The 16534-nt window shown below is 56.5% G+C and overlaps 1 protein-coding gene across 1 annotated transcript; it reads left to right on the top strand.

Annotated features, from left to right (window-relative positions):
- The first annotated feature begins 9281 nt into the window (after positions 1–9281).
- On the top strand, positions 9282–15782 carry CCDC86 (coiled-coil domain containing 86). Its single transcript, XM_040495007.1, has 4 exons — positions 9282–10133; positions 12894–13023; positions 14695–14769; positions 14964–15782. The coding sequence occupies exons 1-4, from the start codon at positions 9373–9375 to the stop codon at positions 15081–15083; spliced, it is 1086 nt and encodes a 361-aa protein (XP_040350941.1). The 5' UTR covers positions 9282–9372; the 3' UTR covers positions 15084–15782.
- The last annotated feature ends 752 nt before the right edge of the window (positions 15783–16534 follow it).

The following is a 16534-nucleotide window of genomic DNA, read 5'->3' as shown; positions in this document are numbered from 1 at the left end:
ACAATTTTTTTTTTTTAATTTTGAGAAAAGGTTGGGACTCTTAACTATTCACTCTTAATTAATTAATTTATTTATTTATTTATTTATTTATTTTAGTTTTTTAAACGTTTATTTATTTTTGAAAGACAGAGAAAGAGCACGAGTGGGGATAGGGCAGAGAGAAAGCAAGACAGAATCTGAAGCAGGCTCCAGGCTCTGAGCTGTCAGCACAGAGCCCGACACGGGACTCGAACCCACGAACTGGGAGATCATGACCTGAGCCAAAGTCTGGCGCTTAACTGACTGAGCCACCCAGGCACTCCAACCCTTAATTATTTTAAATGTTCCCGATTCTCATCATTCTCTATTCTATTCTCCACTATGATTCTCAAGAAATCCCCACCACAGTGTGAGCTGGCCTTTGTCCAGAAAATAATGGTACATTATCATAACAAGTATCCCAGGTAAAGTTAATAAATCTCTCTTGAGAAACCATCATCCAAAATTGTGCCGGCTTGATGTGTCGTCTTTATCGACTCATTCATTCAATAATTATTTATTGGGGAACTACTAAGTGCCAGGTATTAGTCTGGACTCTGGGAATACAGTAACAAACACGATAGGAAAAAAATCCCATCCATAGGGCACCAACATGCTGGCCGGTGGGAAATAATAAACAAGTAAGTGTGTAATACATACTAATTTATTGTAACTAAAGAACAAGGAAAGCTTGCCCACCCAATCTGCTTCCAATAAAGTCATGAGGCTGATTAGGCACCATCCCTGCCAATAACATCTGCTCCAAGAGAGGGCGCAAGACGTTCCCCCTTGAGGTAGACACCTGATTGTAAGCAAATACCTTCTGTTGCAGCTACCATTGCTTCGTAACAAACAACCCCAAAACCCAGTGATGTAAAACATCCATTTGATTAGCTCATAGGTCCTGCGGTGTAGAACCTGGCATAGTGGGGAGAGTGGCCTCTGCTCCATGATTTCGGGGACCTCTGCTGGAAAGATGCAAAATCGGGAGTCACCTGACAGGTGGGGGCTAGGAGGATCTGGAAGCATCTTGGCTCATGCCTGGCAGACGATGCGGTTGTCAGCTGGAACACCTTCACTGGCCTCTCCATGCGGTTGGCGCATAGGACGATGGGGGCTTCCTCACAACATGGCGGCTGAGTTCCCAGAGTGAGCGTGCCACGAGAGCCAGGCAGACGCGCATGACATTCTTACGATCTGGCCTCAGAAGTCACACACCAGGGGCGCCTGGGTGGCTCAGTCAGTTGAGCGTCCGACTTCGGCTCACGTCATGATCTCACAGTCTGTGAGTTTGAGCCCCGCATCGGGCTCTGGGCTGACGGCTCGGAGCCCGGAGCCTGCTTCCGATTCTGTGTCTCCCTCTCTCTCTGCCCCTCCCCCGTTCAAGCTCTGTCTCTCTCTGTCTCAAAAATAAAAATAAAAAAATTAAAAAAAAAAAAAGTCACACACCATACTCTTTTGGCCAAAGCAATCACAAAGGTCCTTCTAGGTTTGGATGTAGGAGAGACAAAGGCCCCGCTACTCAAGGGAAGGGGTGTCGAGGTCACACTGGAAGAAGAGGACAGGGATAGCAGATACCGTTGCTGCCAACTTCAGAAAATGCGGTCTCCCACCCCTTCTGTCTCTAATCTCAAAAGGAAAAAAAAAAAAAAAAAAAAAAAAAAGCAGCGTATCCGAATCTGCCCAGAGCCATCTCGCAGGTAGAGGGCTAAAACCACTCGGGCAGAGAGTGATAATATCTGAGCGTTGTGTGATATTTTATTTTGAACTGAAAGTAACAGAGCCTGCTCTCTATGCAAGGTGTGCAATTTCTTAATGACCTAAAAATGTCTGCCTCCGGGCTTATTCTTTTTTTTTTTTTTTCAACGTTTATTTATTTTTGGGACAGAGAGAGACAGAGCATGAACGGGGGAGGGGCAGAGAGAGAGAGGGAGACACAGAATCGGAAACAGGCTCCGGGCTCTGAGCCATCAGCCCAGAGCCCGACGCGGGGCTCGAACTCCCGGACCGCGAGATCGTGACCTGGCTGAAGTCGGACGCTTAACCGACTGCGCCCCCCAGGCGCCCCCCCGGGCTTATTCTTGATGTAGGTCCAATGGCTAAAACACAAGGGCAGGGAGGTGCGGGTGAAGGCGCACACGCTTTGGGGGCGGAGCACTGCGTTCAAATCCTCTCTGCGCCTTTTGCCAGCTGCCTGTTCCTGGACAAGTTCCTTCTCTAAAAACCCGGGTGGTGGGAGCAACTTCCCGAGGGGGCTGTTGCCACAGCCTCCATGCTTGGTAACCACTCTGACAGGATCTCGGTCATCTGAATTTCCAGGGGCGCCTGGGTGGCTCAGTCGGTTAAGCATCCAAGTCTTGATTTCGGCTCACATCACAGTCTCAGTCGGTGGGGTCGAGCCCTACATCTGTCGGCACAGAGCCTGCTTGGAATTCTCTCCCTCTGTCTCTACCCCTCCCCCACCCATGCTTCCTCTCTCTCTCAAATAAAAACATAAAACGTTTTTAAAAAAAAAAAAAAAACTTCCAGGGACATTGGTATGGTTTTGCGTATTTTCCATCCACCGCAATAAAATACCTTCTCGTAAATTGCTACAATCTTTATGTCCCGAAAATTCACCGTAAATACGATACGCTTTTAAAAGCTGTAAACGTCTGTAAACAAACAGACCTGTTTGTTTCTACAACGGCTGTTCCGCAGAACAAGCCTTGGGGTGGGAGATCCACAGAAATGAGCCTGGGGGATCCGGCGGGGGCATCAGGGGCAGCGACTCCATCTTGCACCTGGGGAGTTTGAGGTTCTGGAAGGCGTGAGAAGAACAAAGAAGCAAGACCGTTGGCTCTGGGGACACCTCATCTCACTAATCTGACACTGAGTGAGCCAGCTCAGTCTGATTCGGGGCTGGTCGCAGCGCACAGCTGGAGGGTGCAGAGGTGGGGAGAACTGAGATCTCCTGGCCACGGGGCCTGCAGACCCCACCTTCAAACAGGGACCACCTCGCTGGTCTGTGCTTCAGGAAAGGAGCCTCATGCTTTGCTCCTTGGGCGGTGTCCAGGGGTTGCCATGGAGATGAGGGCTGCCATCTTGGTTGGGGGAGGCATCCCTCCCTGGAGCAGATATCCCGCCAAGGAAAGGCCAGAGCCTAGAAAGACAAATAAAACGTTAGGGGAAATGAAAGAGAAGAATTAGCGATCGGGGAGGAAGGGAGGGGAGGTGACTCACTGTGAAACTCTGCACTCAGGCAGATCTCGGAACTGAGAGTCGTGGGTGGGGACATGGGAACATCTCTCCGCCAAGTTCTCCATCCCCACACAAGGATGGAGCCCCCAGCTGTCACCCGCTGGTGCGTGTCCAAGGCCTGTAGCCCTGCCCCCTAGACACAACCCTCAGGAGCAGAGATGGCTCCCGGCCGGGGCCGGGCAGCCAGATGTCGACCCACACGTCCTGAGCTCAGGTTCTGCCACCTTCCATTTGCTCGGGGGCTGGCAGGTCACGTGACCGCTCCGCGATGCTATTTCCTCACCTGGACACCAGGGAAAGTGATTCCCGCTCGTCCTTCCTCCGAGGAAAGTTTCAAGATTCGAGGGTTGAATATCTGCACCCCCAAGACAACGCAGGCGCCCTCCCGGGAGAGGCCAGGACTGCCCTGCTCGCTGCTATACGCAGAGCTCCGGCCACAGAGCACACACTCCATAAATATTTGGTGGATCACTAAATGACAAGGTGGTGGTGAGCCTGGCCCCACCCCGTCTGGGAAAGTGAAGCGGGGAAAGCTCTTCCTGCACCACTGAGCTTAGAGAAATGCGGCCTCTCAGGCCTACTCCAGACCAACCGAATCACAATTTCTGGGGCCAGGGCCCAGACTGGATTTCAACACCTCCCTAGGGTTCCGATGCTCCCCGACATTTGTTTGCTGTTTGCAATGCTTGCCGGGGAGAGCTCAAGGTGGGGTACGAGCTGCCGTGGCCCCCTCCCCGGGGACTCTCCCTCCCACCTGGCACAGGTGTTCATTCCCCAGCCCACCCCCACCCCTTCTTGGACCTGCCTGGAGACAGGGGGACATGCTGTGGTGGCTGGCACAGGGAGGAGGTCTTGTCTTCTGGGGGGGCGGGGGGGGTAGGTCTGCCCCTTCCTGTTTTAGCAGAACCTGCAGCTGCTGTGGGGGATGAGGAGATAAGCTTTGAAGGTACCCAAGAACTTTGCAGAGTGGCCCCTTCCCCATCCAGTCAGCTTCTCTGTCCCCCGGCAATGCCCCGTGGGACAGCTGGGAGGCCTCACACCAAGGGCCCCAGGTGCTACTCCCCCCAACCCCCACCAACACCCTCTTCCCCGGCCCCTCTGCTGAGGTCTCTGCCCTGCTCCTCCTGAGGCCCTGAGAGTCAGTGCGAGCTTCTGGGAACACACAGGAGATGAGCATCTGAGATAAGCACCCCTGATAAGAACTGACACCATAACCCTTGTCCTGTTGCACGTTCTCAGTAGGGTCTGAAGGGGGAGGGGAGCAGACACTGAAGGAGGGGGAGAGCTGGATCTCCAGCAGGTCAAAGCCATATGCAGCCAGGCCAAGTGACAAAGCCCGCACCGGGGCGCCTGGGTGGCGCAGTCGCTTAAGCGTCCGACTTCAGCCAGGTCACGATCTCGCGGTCCGTGAGTTCGAGCCCCGCGTCGGGCTCTGGGCTGATGGCTCAGAGCCTGGAGCCTGTTTCCGATTCTGTGTCTCCCTCTCTCTCTCTCTGCCCCTCCCCCGTTCATGCTCTGTCTCTCTCTGTCCCAAAAATAAATAAATGTTGAAAAAAAAAAAAAAAAAGCCCGCACCTGTCCAGGAGAGCCAACGGCTCACGTCCAGGATCCAGGGGACGGCAGCTGGAACGAGACTGAGGGTCTCCGTTGATGGCTGGCCAGCAGGAAGAGGATGGGGACCCAGCCACCCTGATGGGAGTCGTGGAGCAGAGAGGTGACAAACGCACTCAGCTCTCCATGGGGCAGTCAACCCTAGGGGCCTGCGGGAGCACTGGACACCACATTCTGGAAGGTTGTAGAGCACTGCTGTCTCTCCCGGAGGTTTACCGTGTTGTCTGAGGACAGCTGGAGGAGAGGGAGACATTTGGCCTGGAAGAAGACAACCCTGGGGAAACTACAGGAAAGCTGCCTTCAAATGCATGACAGACCTCTGAGTGGAAGGGCGGCCCAGCACCGCAACACCTCCACCTGTCCTCACTCCAGCCACAGTGGGCCACGTCCCAAGGCCAGCCGCCCACCCACCTCCCCCGACTAAGGAACCCCTTCTACGTCCTCAGCTCCCCCTGCCTCCACTCCTGGCTCAGCGATGGGACAGTAAGAGTGTGGGTGTGGCATCAGGAAGCCCCAAGCTCCAGTCCTATCCTTCCCTCCGTGTCACTCTCCCCAAGTGTCACCCTCTGCCAAATCACAACCCCTCCCAGCCTTGGATTTCCCTGTCAGGAAACCCGGGGCGTTCACCTCCCACCTGACTCAGGTGTCCGGTCCCAGCCCACCCCCTGCAGGGCGGCCGTGAGCTTCTCCCTTTGTTCCCTCATTTGGCAAGTGCTCGTCTGGTCCCAGCAGTCACCCGCTTGCACTGACATCCCACGGGACGGAGCAAGCACCCAGGAGAAGCCTGGCACTTGGGGACTGCCCGGTTAGTGCTGCTGGTGACCACAGGACCCGTTTCCTGGCCACCTCTGATCTCGATGCCGAGCAGAGGACCGTACAGATACGGGTCCCTGACATCTGGAGATGGCCGAGTCCTCTCACTGCAGCACCTGTGGCTGGCTGGGGACCGATGGCTCAGAGGAGAACACCCGATCCATATCTCTGTGGGTGCACGGTTTTCTGCAGTCAGCAGATCTCGGGTTACATAAGTAAGGCGAATAGTGCCGATATAGCACGCTCTGACCACTGTGCGAGGCGCACAGAGCCACAGCTGGCCCGCGGGGCAACCAGGCGCCCAGCACCATGGTGCACGGACCAGGATCAGCGTGAAGAAGAGGCGAGCAAGGCAGCTAAGCATCCCAGCTCTGGAACTGTAATCCTAGCACCTCAGTGTGTAGCCGTGTGACTTCAGGCAAGCACCTTGGCCTTCCTGTGCCTCGATTTCCTTAGCCAGATAATGGGGAGATTCACTCCTTTAAAAAAAAAAATTTTTTTTAATGGTTTATTCATTTTTTGAGAGAGAGCACGAGCAGGGGAAGGTCAGAGGGAGAGAGGCAGGCACAGCGTCCGAAGCAGGTTCCAGGCTCTGAGCTGTCGGCACACAGCCTAACGCGGGGCTTGAACCCACAAACCACAAGATCATGACCTGAGCTGAAGTCAGACACTTAATCAACTGAGCCACCCAGGCGCCCCCCCCCCCCCCCCCCATGGAGATTTACTCTTAAGAGTTGTGGCTCTGTGGTCAGACAGCTGGTGTGGATCCCCCTCCACCACTTATTTGCTGTGTGACCTTTATAAGTGTCCCACCCTCTCTGTGCCTCAGTTTCTTTATCTCCGGGAAATGGAGTAATATCAACAGCACCTGCTTCACAGGGGGGAGGCTTAAGTAGGTTTGTATAGAGCAAGCCCTTGAAAGAACACCGGGCCCAATAATTGCTCACCCCAGTGTTTTAGGCTGGGTTCCTCCACAGCAACTCAGAGACAAGGACTTACATGCAAATAGTCTATTCAGAAAATGAGCCCAGCAGGGGCACCTGGGTGGCTCAGTCGGCTAAGCAGCTGACTGTGGGCTTCAGCTCACGCATGTCTCACGGTTCGTGGGTTTGAGCCCCACGTCGGGCTCTGCGCTGACACTGCAAAGCCTGCTTGGGATTCTCTCTCTCTCTTTCTCTGTCTCTCTCTCTGGCCCCCCCCCCCCCCCAAATAAATAACCTTAAAAAAGAACAGAAAATGACCCCGGCAACACCTATAAGGGAGTGGGAAAGCAGGGACCAGGAAAAAGCCAAAAGAGAGTGTCTCTGCAGACCACTGGGGCTCAGTCCTGCTGGGGGCCTCTGTGGAGGGGGGTAGAACCCCTCAGCATCCTTTCCCCGCCCCCAAGGGAAAGGAGGCTGGGATGGTTGCAGTAGGAAGCAAGGGAGTCCCAGCAGTGACCACCGCATCAGGCTTCTCTGAAAACTTCAGGCCTCTCCCCTGGGCCCCTGAGCACCATTTATAATGACACTGACAAAACTGAGCTCAGGAGGGAGTGGAGGGTTCTGGGCCAGAATTCACTTGATGCCTAGGTTGATGAAGGGTCTCCACGTGGATTCAAAACATGTCTGTAAAACATCTCCCTTTCTCACACCACCCTAGTAGGGATCTGACGCCACCCTCTGAAGTATTTTTTTTTTTCAACGTTTATTTATTTTTGGGACAGAGAGAGACAGAGCATGAACGGGGGAGGGGCAGAGAGAGAGGGAGACACAGAATCGGAAACAGGCTCCAGTCTCTGAGCCATCAGCTCAGAGCCCGACGCGGGGCTCGAACTCACGGACCGCGAGATCGTGACCTGGCCGAAGTCGGACGCTTAACCGACTGCACCACCCAGGCGCCCCGCCCTCTGAAGTATTTTAAGCAGGGCCTGTGGGGATCCAATCCAACTGGCATTTGTGAGTGACCCCTCCAGCTGAGGACAGGAGTTCAGGACGCAGGGAGCAGAAACTGGCCTGGAGCAGGCCTGGTCCAGTCTCCACCAGCCACCCTGGTCATGCACACTGGGCTCAATTCTGAATGGCGGGCCATTTGGCCTCCAGGCTGGAGCAAAGAATTTAAGGAACCAAGAGCCGGGGGCTAGGAGAGCTGGGTGAGGAGGGGTCCTAGCTGCTTCTGCAGTGAGGAGCTGAGCTGGGCAGGGCCACTGCAGGGCCTTCCATGGCCCGGGAACAGGAGGGTGCTGAGCCTACAGATGTTAGGGCCAGGAAGGTAAGAGGCTGACACGTGATTACCGCACGAGAGTGCAACTATTTCTGATGACACGAAGGGATGGTGGAGAAGCCTCCCTAACCCTTAGGGAGGGGGTTTCAACAGGCCGAACTCACCAGGATGCATCTTGGATGCCATGGGGCACCAGCCAAGGGGCAACGGGTATTAAGGGATTCTCAGTCCACTTTTCCATCCTCCAGAAACCTTTGTCTGGGTTTTCCTCCTCCTCACCTCCTCCTTCATCAGCACTCAAGACACCCTGGGCCCAGTCTGACACTCACTCCCGCTCCAGTGTCAGCAGAGTGACTCAGTGGGTAGGGGCAGTGCTCAGGGCCTGGACTTCTGCTCTGCCTTCTGTGTCCCCTGAGCACCCCTGGACAGCTTCCCAGGCCCTGTCATAACCCCTCAGCTGGAGAAAGAGTGGTCTGTAAAAGAAGCCAGTGGGACAGCCGGACAGGGGTCCTGGGATCCCTGCGGGCCATCCCCAGGCAGTTCTAAGGAAACACTGAAGAAGATCTGGGATATAGCTGGGCAGCTTCCAAGATGTTCGTCATCAGACTCACGCTGTGAGTGAATCAAAACTTCCTCTTGGGTCTCATGCAGCAGAAGGGAGAAAGAAGGCAGGCTCACACCCTGCAGCAAGGACCTCTGCCTTGGCTAAAAAGCAGCTCAGTGATGATCTGAGCACTGTTTCCAGAACTGGGGCTGAAGGTGCAATTGGGCCACAGGACAAAAGGTGGTGCATCTTACCAGCACCTCAACTTCACGCATGAATGTTGAAAATGTTGAAAAGGGAGAGCCATAGATACTTAAGCACGGGATGGAAGAAGGAAAAAAGGGTTACCTTTAACATGCAACTCAAGACTCACATTTCCCGCTTCTGGGATTCGCTACAGAGCATTAACTCTGGTGGTTATGAGTACTCCGTCAGGATGATTCTCGATACACTAAGCTCGTGCAAAATCACCCATATTACAAACGAGAAAATTGAGGCCCCGAGAGTGGGACCCCTGTCCAATTAACGGCACAGGAGTGAGTTCGCCGCAGTTTCCACCCAGCCTTGCCTACAGGCGCCCTGGACCTCTTCCCAATCCTCGTCTCCCCCGGGAATGGGTCACCCACCCCCTTCCCTTCTCTGCCTGCACACTCTTTTCCTCCACCCCGGGGGAGTAAGATTGCACGAAAGGCAAACGCAGCGCACGAACGAGCCATCCCCCGGGGGTAAATGCGCCAAAGCGCTGTACGCACGCGCCTTGTAAGCCCAGCCCCCTCGGGCCGTCGATCCCGCCTCTCCGCCCAACACCGACCCGGTCTCCCCGGCAACAGCCCCTCCTGCCCCACGCTGATAGGGCGGCCCCTGACGTCATAGGACCGCGCCGGTAGCCGCAGAGACGGTCGCGGCTGCACGTGGGTGAAATTTGGAAACTTACAGGCCCCACCATGGATACACCGCTCAGGCGCAGCCGGCGGCTGGAAGGCCTAAACCCTGAGTCCCCCGACACCCCCAGCTCAGTTTTACAGGCGAGACGGGCCCTTGTGGAGTTCAGGTCGGACCCAGAAGAAACGAGGGAGCCCGGGTCACCTCGGAGTGCGCGGCAACCCGGCCTGGAGTCCCCCCGACGTCAGCCGGAGACAAGCCCGGGATCGCCTATTCTACCGCAGGGTGCAGGCTTGGGGTCCCCCCGAAGGGAGCCAGAGCCAGGCCCAGGGCCCCTCCAGCGCCAGCAAGATCCAGGCCCGGAGTCGCCCCCAATACTTCCGGAGTCGGGTCCAGAATCCCCCGGATTTCAGCCAAAGCTAAGTGGGGAGTCTGCAGAGTCCTCCCAGGCCCAAGAAGAACTGGACTCGGAGTTGGCCCTGAATAAGAAGGAGCTGGCCCCGGGGTCTCCCCGACATCAGCTGCAGCCGGGCCCAGCATCACCAGAGCCTTACCTGGGTCAGCAAGCGCCGGGTCCGGAGCCCTCGCGGCCACTACAGGAGCTGACAGCGCAGTCACCCGGCTCCCCCCGGGGTCAGCATGAGCCGAGCAAGCCACCTCCGGCCGGGGAGACGGTGAGAAGCGGCCTCGGGGCAAAGAAGCGGACGAGCTCTTCAGCCCAGGCCCCAGCGTCCAAGAAGTTGAAGGAGGTGGAGAAGGTTCCTGTAATCCCTAAGGGAAAGCCCAAATCGGGGCGGGTGTGGAAGGACCGCTCCAAGAAAAGGTGAAGTTGGAGACCGCGGGGCAGGGGTGTGGTTCTCTGTGGTGTTGGGGTGCCAGTGCCGCCTGGAGACGGGCCCTGGGTTGGAGAGAGCTCACATTTTGGGGGTCTCACACAAACAGCTAATTATAATCAGAATGTGGTAAAATGCCCCGGGAACCCAGGGAGGGTGAGACCGTGCCCTGGAAGGTTATGTGATGCTTTCCTCCTCAGAGTACCTGTGGACCTCTCCTGTAACACCTTATTTGTGTTTTCCTTCAGCAAGCATTATCTTTGCCCTCTGCCTACCGAGGGAAGCAGAAGCGAGTAAAGCAGCCATAACTTGATAAAAAGCCGGGAGGCCTTCACCACCTTGTATCTGTTAACAGTTATTTGTCTCTGTGATAAGAAGTATTACGAAGCCCTGAGTGTATAGAATACTGCTAAGCATCTTGGTGAGGGTTGGCCAGGGCAAAGGCCTTGCAAAGAGAGGGACCGGCACGCGTCGTGGCATTTAGTCTGCACATCAGTACCGTGAAGCAGCTGGTGTTAAGATTCTGCTCGTTTTACTTATGAGGAAATCAAGGCTGTGGGGAGAAATGGGGGGGGGGGGGGCGGGGATATCCAACGCTAGGAGGTCAGGGGTGAAAGCCCTGAGAGACCAGTAAGGAGGCAGTTGTAGTAGAAATACAACAGGTTCAGAAGCTGCAGGCCGGGCTTGTGGATAAGAGCCACAAGGCCGTTGAATTGATGTCTGGGGTCTTTGAGGAAGCAGCTTCGGCGGGTGGTGAGTGGGCCCAGAGACCAGCGAGGTAGCATCTGCAGCAGGAGGTATCCGAAAGGAGGCCTGCGGAGGGAGGCAGTCAGCTGGGAAGGCCTGGTCGCAGCCCCGCCTTCCAGACCGATGTCAAATGGCACCTGCACAGGACTCCTTGGGTGTATCGTCTTCCTTCTCTGAAGGGTGGCGTTTATTGGGTACATACCATGCACTAAATGCTTCTCCAGCCTTGTCTCCATTGATCATCCCACACCCTTCGAAACAGGAGCCATTCTCGTCTCCGTATAACGTGGGAAGTCGCCGAAACCCAGGCTACCTCGCCCAAGGTCACTCAAGTAGTAGGCAGTGGATTCAGGCCCTGAAACCCAGGCCGGCCTGCCTGCCTGCCTGCCTGCCTTCAACCTCCAGGTAAAGCCAGTGCTCTGGAACCGCACCGCCCCAGTAGCTGAGCCGCTGGGCACATGTGGCGATTTAAATTTAAGTGGATTAAAATTTAAGAACCCCCAAATTCCGATTCCTCCGTCACACTGACCACATTTCACGTGCTCAGCTGACAGAGCGACTGGAGGCCACCTTACAGGACAACATAAATACAGAGCATTTGCAGCATTACAGACAGTTCTGCCGGGCTGTGCTGCTCTAGAAACATGCAGCATTGTGTCCTGGGGCTCTGTGTGCGTCCAAGTCCCCACTTCCTTGTCCCTTTGGGTTTCTCGCAACTGGGGTAGGGAGGAAGTCTGTGCTCAGCCCCTTCCTTTTGGCCTTAGGAAGCCAAGTCTTCAGCACCGGGTCCTTGGGGAGAGGACGAAGGAGCAGTGTGTGTGTGTGTGTGTGTGTGTGTGTGTGTGTGTGTGTGTGGAGGGGCGGGGAGCGTTCTCGGGTCAGAACTCGGCCGAAGGCGGACAGGCCTGGGGTCAAGGTCCAGGCTGTGCGTACCAGACTCCTGCGGAGCAAGAAGGCAGGGAGATGACCCAGGAGAGCAGAATTGATTGACCTTTCCCCACGGTGGGGAATGGGCTCTGCCCTGTGTGCACCACAGCCTTCAGAGGCTGGGGCGGGCCCGCTGACCTCCTGTGACCACTTGGGGTCCCATATAAGGGACCAAGAAGTGGATGAAAAAGAGCTCTTTCAGAAGTCAAGAAATGGGTAGGGGAGGCAAAAAGGCCACTAGGAGAGGATCTGCTAAGGAGAAAAGGCCCACGGGACACCCAGGAAGACTTTAGATAGTTCAAGGAGAAAGACCTATGGGAAAGGGGAGAGCATAGCTAAGTGAACCCCCATGGTCTCATCACCTGCTCAACTTTCTTTTTCTTCCTGCAGTATTTTCCAGCACATCCTAGATGGATCATTCCACATGTACATCCTTGTAGTATGCATTCTAACAGAGACCATCCCGTTTGTCCTGTGACTGTAATGTCACTCTCACACTCAGGAACACCAGGACGTCCCCGATACCTTCTAATGCTACTGCCCCTTTTACATTCCCCCTACTGGGGAGAGAGATTCTGAAGAGTTCGTTACAGAGGCCCCTCACCACCCGCGCTGTTCTGAAACAGAACAGGCCGGCCCTGGAGGGAGCCCTGTCTCCAGAAGCATTAGCACCCAAGCTGACTTTGCTTGGTGGAAGCAGCAGAACTTTACAGAAAGGCTGTGTGGTCTGGACTATGGTCACAGACAGCCTTCAGTCTTGACTGCCGTTCAGGTACAAGGTGACCTTGGGCGATGATTCAACCTCTTTGAGCCTTGGTTTGCTCCTCTGTTGAATGGAGAGGACAAAAGTACCTGTCCCAGAGACCCATAACTAGGGCTTAAGAAATGGCAGCCGGCATGAGTGGGGCCCATTCCTGCCCCAAGTTTCTGCAGACCCGGAGGGCTGACTGCCTGGCAAGCAGGCAGGTAGGGATGTCATTCTCCCTGGGTTCTGGGGTAGAAGGTCCAGAGCCGAGAAGAGAGTGGGCATTGGTGCCCCCCACGGACTACAAGAGTGCCCGTCATCTCCCACACAGGTTCTCCCAGATGGTTCAGGACAAGCCCCTGCGCACATCCTGGCAGCGGAAGATGAAGGACCGGCAAGAGAGGAAGCTGGCCAAGGACTTTGCTCGGCACCTGGAGGAGGAGAAGGAGAGACGCCGGCAGGTGAGGGGCCAGCCAGCCGGGCTGAGGCTGGAGCTCAGGGGCCTGATCCGGTGACTGCTGTGATAGGCCTGGGTGGGGGAGTGGGGGACTCCCACCTGTGCCCAGAGGGAGGCAGGGCACCAGGCTAGAAGCAGAAGTGGGGTCTGGGACCCCAGGTAGGGAAGCCCAGTGGAACGTCCAGCTTTGCCCAGGGCTCCATACGACACTCGATGATGGGGAAGAGCCTGGGACAAGGCCCCCCCCCCAGTGGCCCTCACTGATGATAGAAGCGTTTGGTGAGATGGGCTTGGGGTCCTTGCTCAGGTGGAAAAGCTTCATCCCCGGAATCGTTGCCATCCTTCTCCAAGAAGCAGCCATCATGCATCAGCAAAGTGGATACCCCACACGTTCCTCCGGCTGTCTCCCGGACGTTCTTCCCCAGGCCAGAAATGCCCTCTCAGAGGTTCCCGATCTCCGGGAAGCCCCAGGGTGGCACACAGAGAATATGGGTCAGGGACCATCACACCAGGACTGGCATTACTGGAGGAATGTCACTTGCCTAGTGATCCCAGGGTCACCGGAGGAGTGAAGCACCTCACCCCGAGTCCGCTCACTGAGGGAAAGGGCTGAGCCAGTCATTCCGCCATCCGTCACCTGCTTCGAGCCGCCCCAGCTTGGCCCGTGGCCGAGGCCCTGCAGATACCGAAGCGGCTGCCGTGTGCCAGGTCCTTGTCTCACTTCCTGTGTGGCCCTGACTCCCTCTTGGGCAACACAGGCCTTCTTGTCACCGCCCCTCAGGAACGCCCCTGCCCAGCCCCCAGCCCAGCCGGTCCCCTGATGGGAGCCCAAGTCTCACTTCTCCTTTCTCCCCGGGGGCCCAGGCCACCCCTGTTCCGCCGAGAGGCCGGGCGAGGCTCCTGACCATACAGCGGCCTCGGGGCCGACATCCCCTCGGGCCCCGCCAGCGACAGCAGTCACCACAGCCAGAAGACGCTGGACTCCCCATTCCCAATACAGACTCCAACTAGATTCATCTTTGAAGTGCTCCCAGGAGGCCGGGTACCATTCCAGGGCCGGTGCATGTACTCATTCATTTATTCCTCAGGACAATCCTATGTAACCCTCCTCACTTTGAAGATGGGGCGTTGAGGCACAGAGAGGTTAAACGAGTTGGCCAAGGTCACCCGTCTGGAAGTAGCAGAGTCGAGATTTGAGCCAGGGCCAGATAGCTCGGGAGCCTCTTCTCCATAGCCTCCACCCTTCCCAGCCCCACGCCCGGACGAACCTTAGGGGAGACCCTGAGGAGGTGGGAGTGAGGGAGAGGGCCAGGCCCCCCCTCTTCCCTGGCATTTGATCAGGGGCTGGTGCCAGGGGCCGTGGTGCACATGCCCGAGTTTCCAGGTAGGGAACCACCTGTGTGTTCCCTCCCCCGACCATCCTCCTATCTAAGCCGCATAACCAGGCACCTGCCTTGTCCGCTGCAGTCAGGAACTTCCCGCCGTCGTGGGCCTCTCGTCCCACAGGCACACCTCTTCGCTGGCCCTCCCCCCGCCACACCACCAGCGACAGTTGGGCCGGGGTGAAAGGGCCTTTCCTCCTCCCTGGGAACTCAGCCAGCTCTCACTCTGGGGCCTAAGAGACCGGGGCTGCCTCAGTTCCTAGACCCGAATCCCCATCCTCTGTGTGTTCCAGGAGAAGAAACAGCGCCGGGCCGAGAACCTGAAACGCCGCCTGGAGAATGAGCGGAGGGCAGAGGTCGTCCAAGTGGTGAGTGTCGTCTGGCTCGGGGGACCTGAACCACGGCCAGGCTGGGCGCTGTGTTCGAGAGACCTCAGCAGCCCTGCCTCGCGGCCTCCACTCCTGCTGCGTATGACCCAGGCCCCCGTGGGGAGGCCTCCCTTCCCGGGGCGCAGGGCAGAGACTACAACCGCACTGACGCCTTCTCCTCACCCCACCCCCAGATCCGAAACCCTGCCAAACTCAAGCGGGCAAAGAAGAAGCAGCTTCGCTCCATCGAGAAGCGGGACACGCTGGCGCTGCTGCAGAAGCAGCCCCCCCAGTGGCCAGCGGCCAAGGTCTGAGTCCGGGACACTTAGAGGCCGTCTGTGGCCCACCACTGTGTCAGATACCGCACTTCTCCGGCCGTTGGTCACGTGCCTCTGCGGGTCTCGGCCCTGCAATTCTACCCCACTCCACCCCACCCCACCCCAGAGGGGCTCTGAGCCTTTGAGGACTCGGGCCTGGCAGAGACTAGAGGAGGGAAGAGGTTCGGCACCCCCCGCCTCCTTCCCCCTCCTTCTTCAAGTGCCTTGCAACCAAGAAGAGTAAATTCTCTGGTTCCTCAGGGAGCTAACATCTGGAGGGTGATTCCCCAAATGTGTGTTTCTGTCTCAAGGTCATGGGTCCAACCCAGGCCAGGAGGCTGCAGTCAGGAACCGGTTCCCCTCACACCATCCCAATGGCTGCTCTGGGTCCCTCTGCAGCCCACTGACCCTGTCGCCCGGCAGACTGAACCCAGCTCCCCTTCCTTTTCCACACTGAAAGATTTAAGGCGGGGAGGTTGCAGGGAGCCAGGTTCCCCCAGCTCCCTCTCACCTGTACCGGACGCTGCAGAAGCCCCAGAGATTGGATTCACGCCACGCAGTCTGCATCAAAGATATTTATTGAAACACTGCTGTATTCAGGCTCAATTCTAGGTATTGGGGAATATAAAGACCCCTGCCCACAAGGAGCTTTCATTCTGACGGAGAAAATCTAATAAACAAGGAAACGGCATTGTGCGTCAGGCGGCGACAAGTGAGGGGAGGCTGGCAGGGCGCGTGGCGAGGTGTTAAGAGGGGTGTCTGTTCAGCCAGCTGTGCATCTACTATCCGTTTGCTGAGCACTTACTGTGGGCAAGGCCCAGCACCGTGGCAAACGGTAAGCTGGCCAGCCCAGTCTCCAGGACCCCAGCCAGGAGTGGCACAGGCAGCACTGGACCGAGAGCCCAAGAGGGTTTCTCTGCTCTCCCACAGACGTTTCATCCACCAGTTACTGGCAGCAACTCTGTGCCTGGCCTCGGGACAGACCTAAGCGCAGCGATCTTTGTCCTCCAGTCCATGGTGGCAGAGGAAGCACGCGGCACAGTGGATGTGCTACAAGGGAGGGACGAGCTACCCCTTATATCTGCACATTGGAAGGCACAGCTGCCCAGTGGCTGCTAGTCGGGAGGTGGGTTGCAAAGATTTGGGGATTACCAGCATTGCCCACAGGGCATCCCATGGAATACCAAGCCTATACAGGTGTCAGATTCGCAAGGAAATGTCCCGTGCTGGGGTCTCCGAGGCTGCCGTACGCGTTGAAATACTAAACAATGAGAAGACCTTCAGTAAAGATGCCCGTTGCATTTGGGTTAGCCCCGGTTGACCACGACAGCCCTCGCTTTTGCTACTTTATAAGAAAAGCCTTAGGGGTGCCTGGGTGGCGCAGTCGGTTAAGCGTCCGACTTCGGCCAGGTCACGATCTCGCGGTCCGTGAGTTCGAGCCCCGCGTC

The sequence above is a fragment of the Herpailurus yagouaroundi genome, unplaced genomic scaffold (assembly GCF_014898765.1).
Source record: "Herpailurus yagouaroundi ecotype Mexico unplaced genomic scaffold, PumYag 187, whole genome shotgun sequence".
Taxonomy (NCBI): Eukaryota; Metazoa; Chordata; class Mammalia; order Carnivora; family Felidae; genus Herpailurus; species Herpailurus yagouaroundi.
The sequence above is the reverse complement of the archived record's forward strand: the minus strand, read 5'-3'. Positions and strand labels throughout refer to the sequence as shown.

Bases quoted from the DNA above. Each gene is read 5' to 3' on its own strand.
- CCDC86 (XM_040495007.1), top strand. From the start codon at position 9,373: ATGGATACACCGCTCAGGCGCAGCCGGCGGCTGGAAGGCCTAAACCCT. The intron at 10,134-12,893 runs GTGAAGTTGGAG...TCTCCCACACAG, and splicing joins AAGGACCGCTCCAAGAAAAG to GTTCTCCCAGATGGTTCAGG. The intron at 13,024-14,694 runs GTGAGGGGCCAG...TGTGTGTTCCAG, and splicing joins AGAAGGAGAGACGCCGGCAG to GAGAAGAAACAGCGCCGGGC.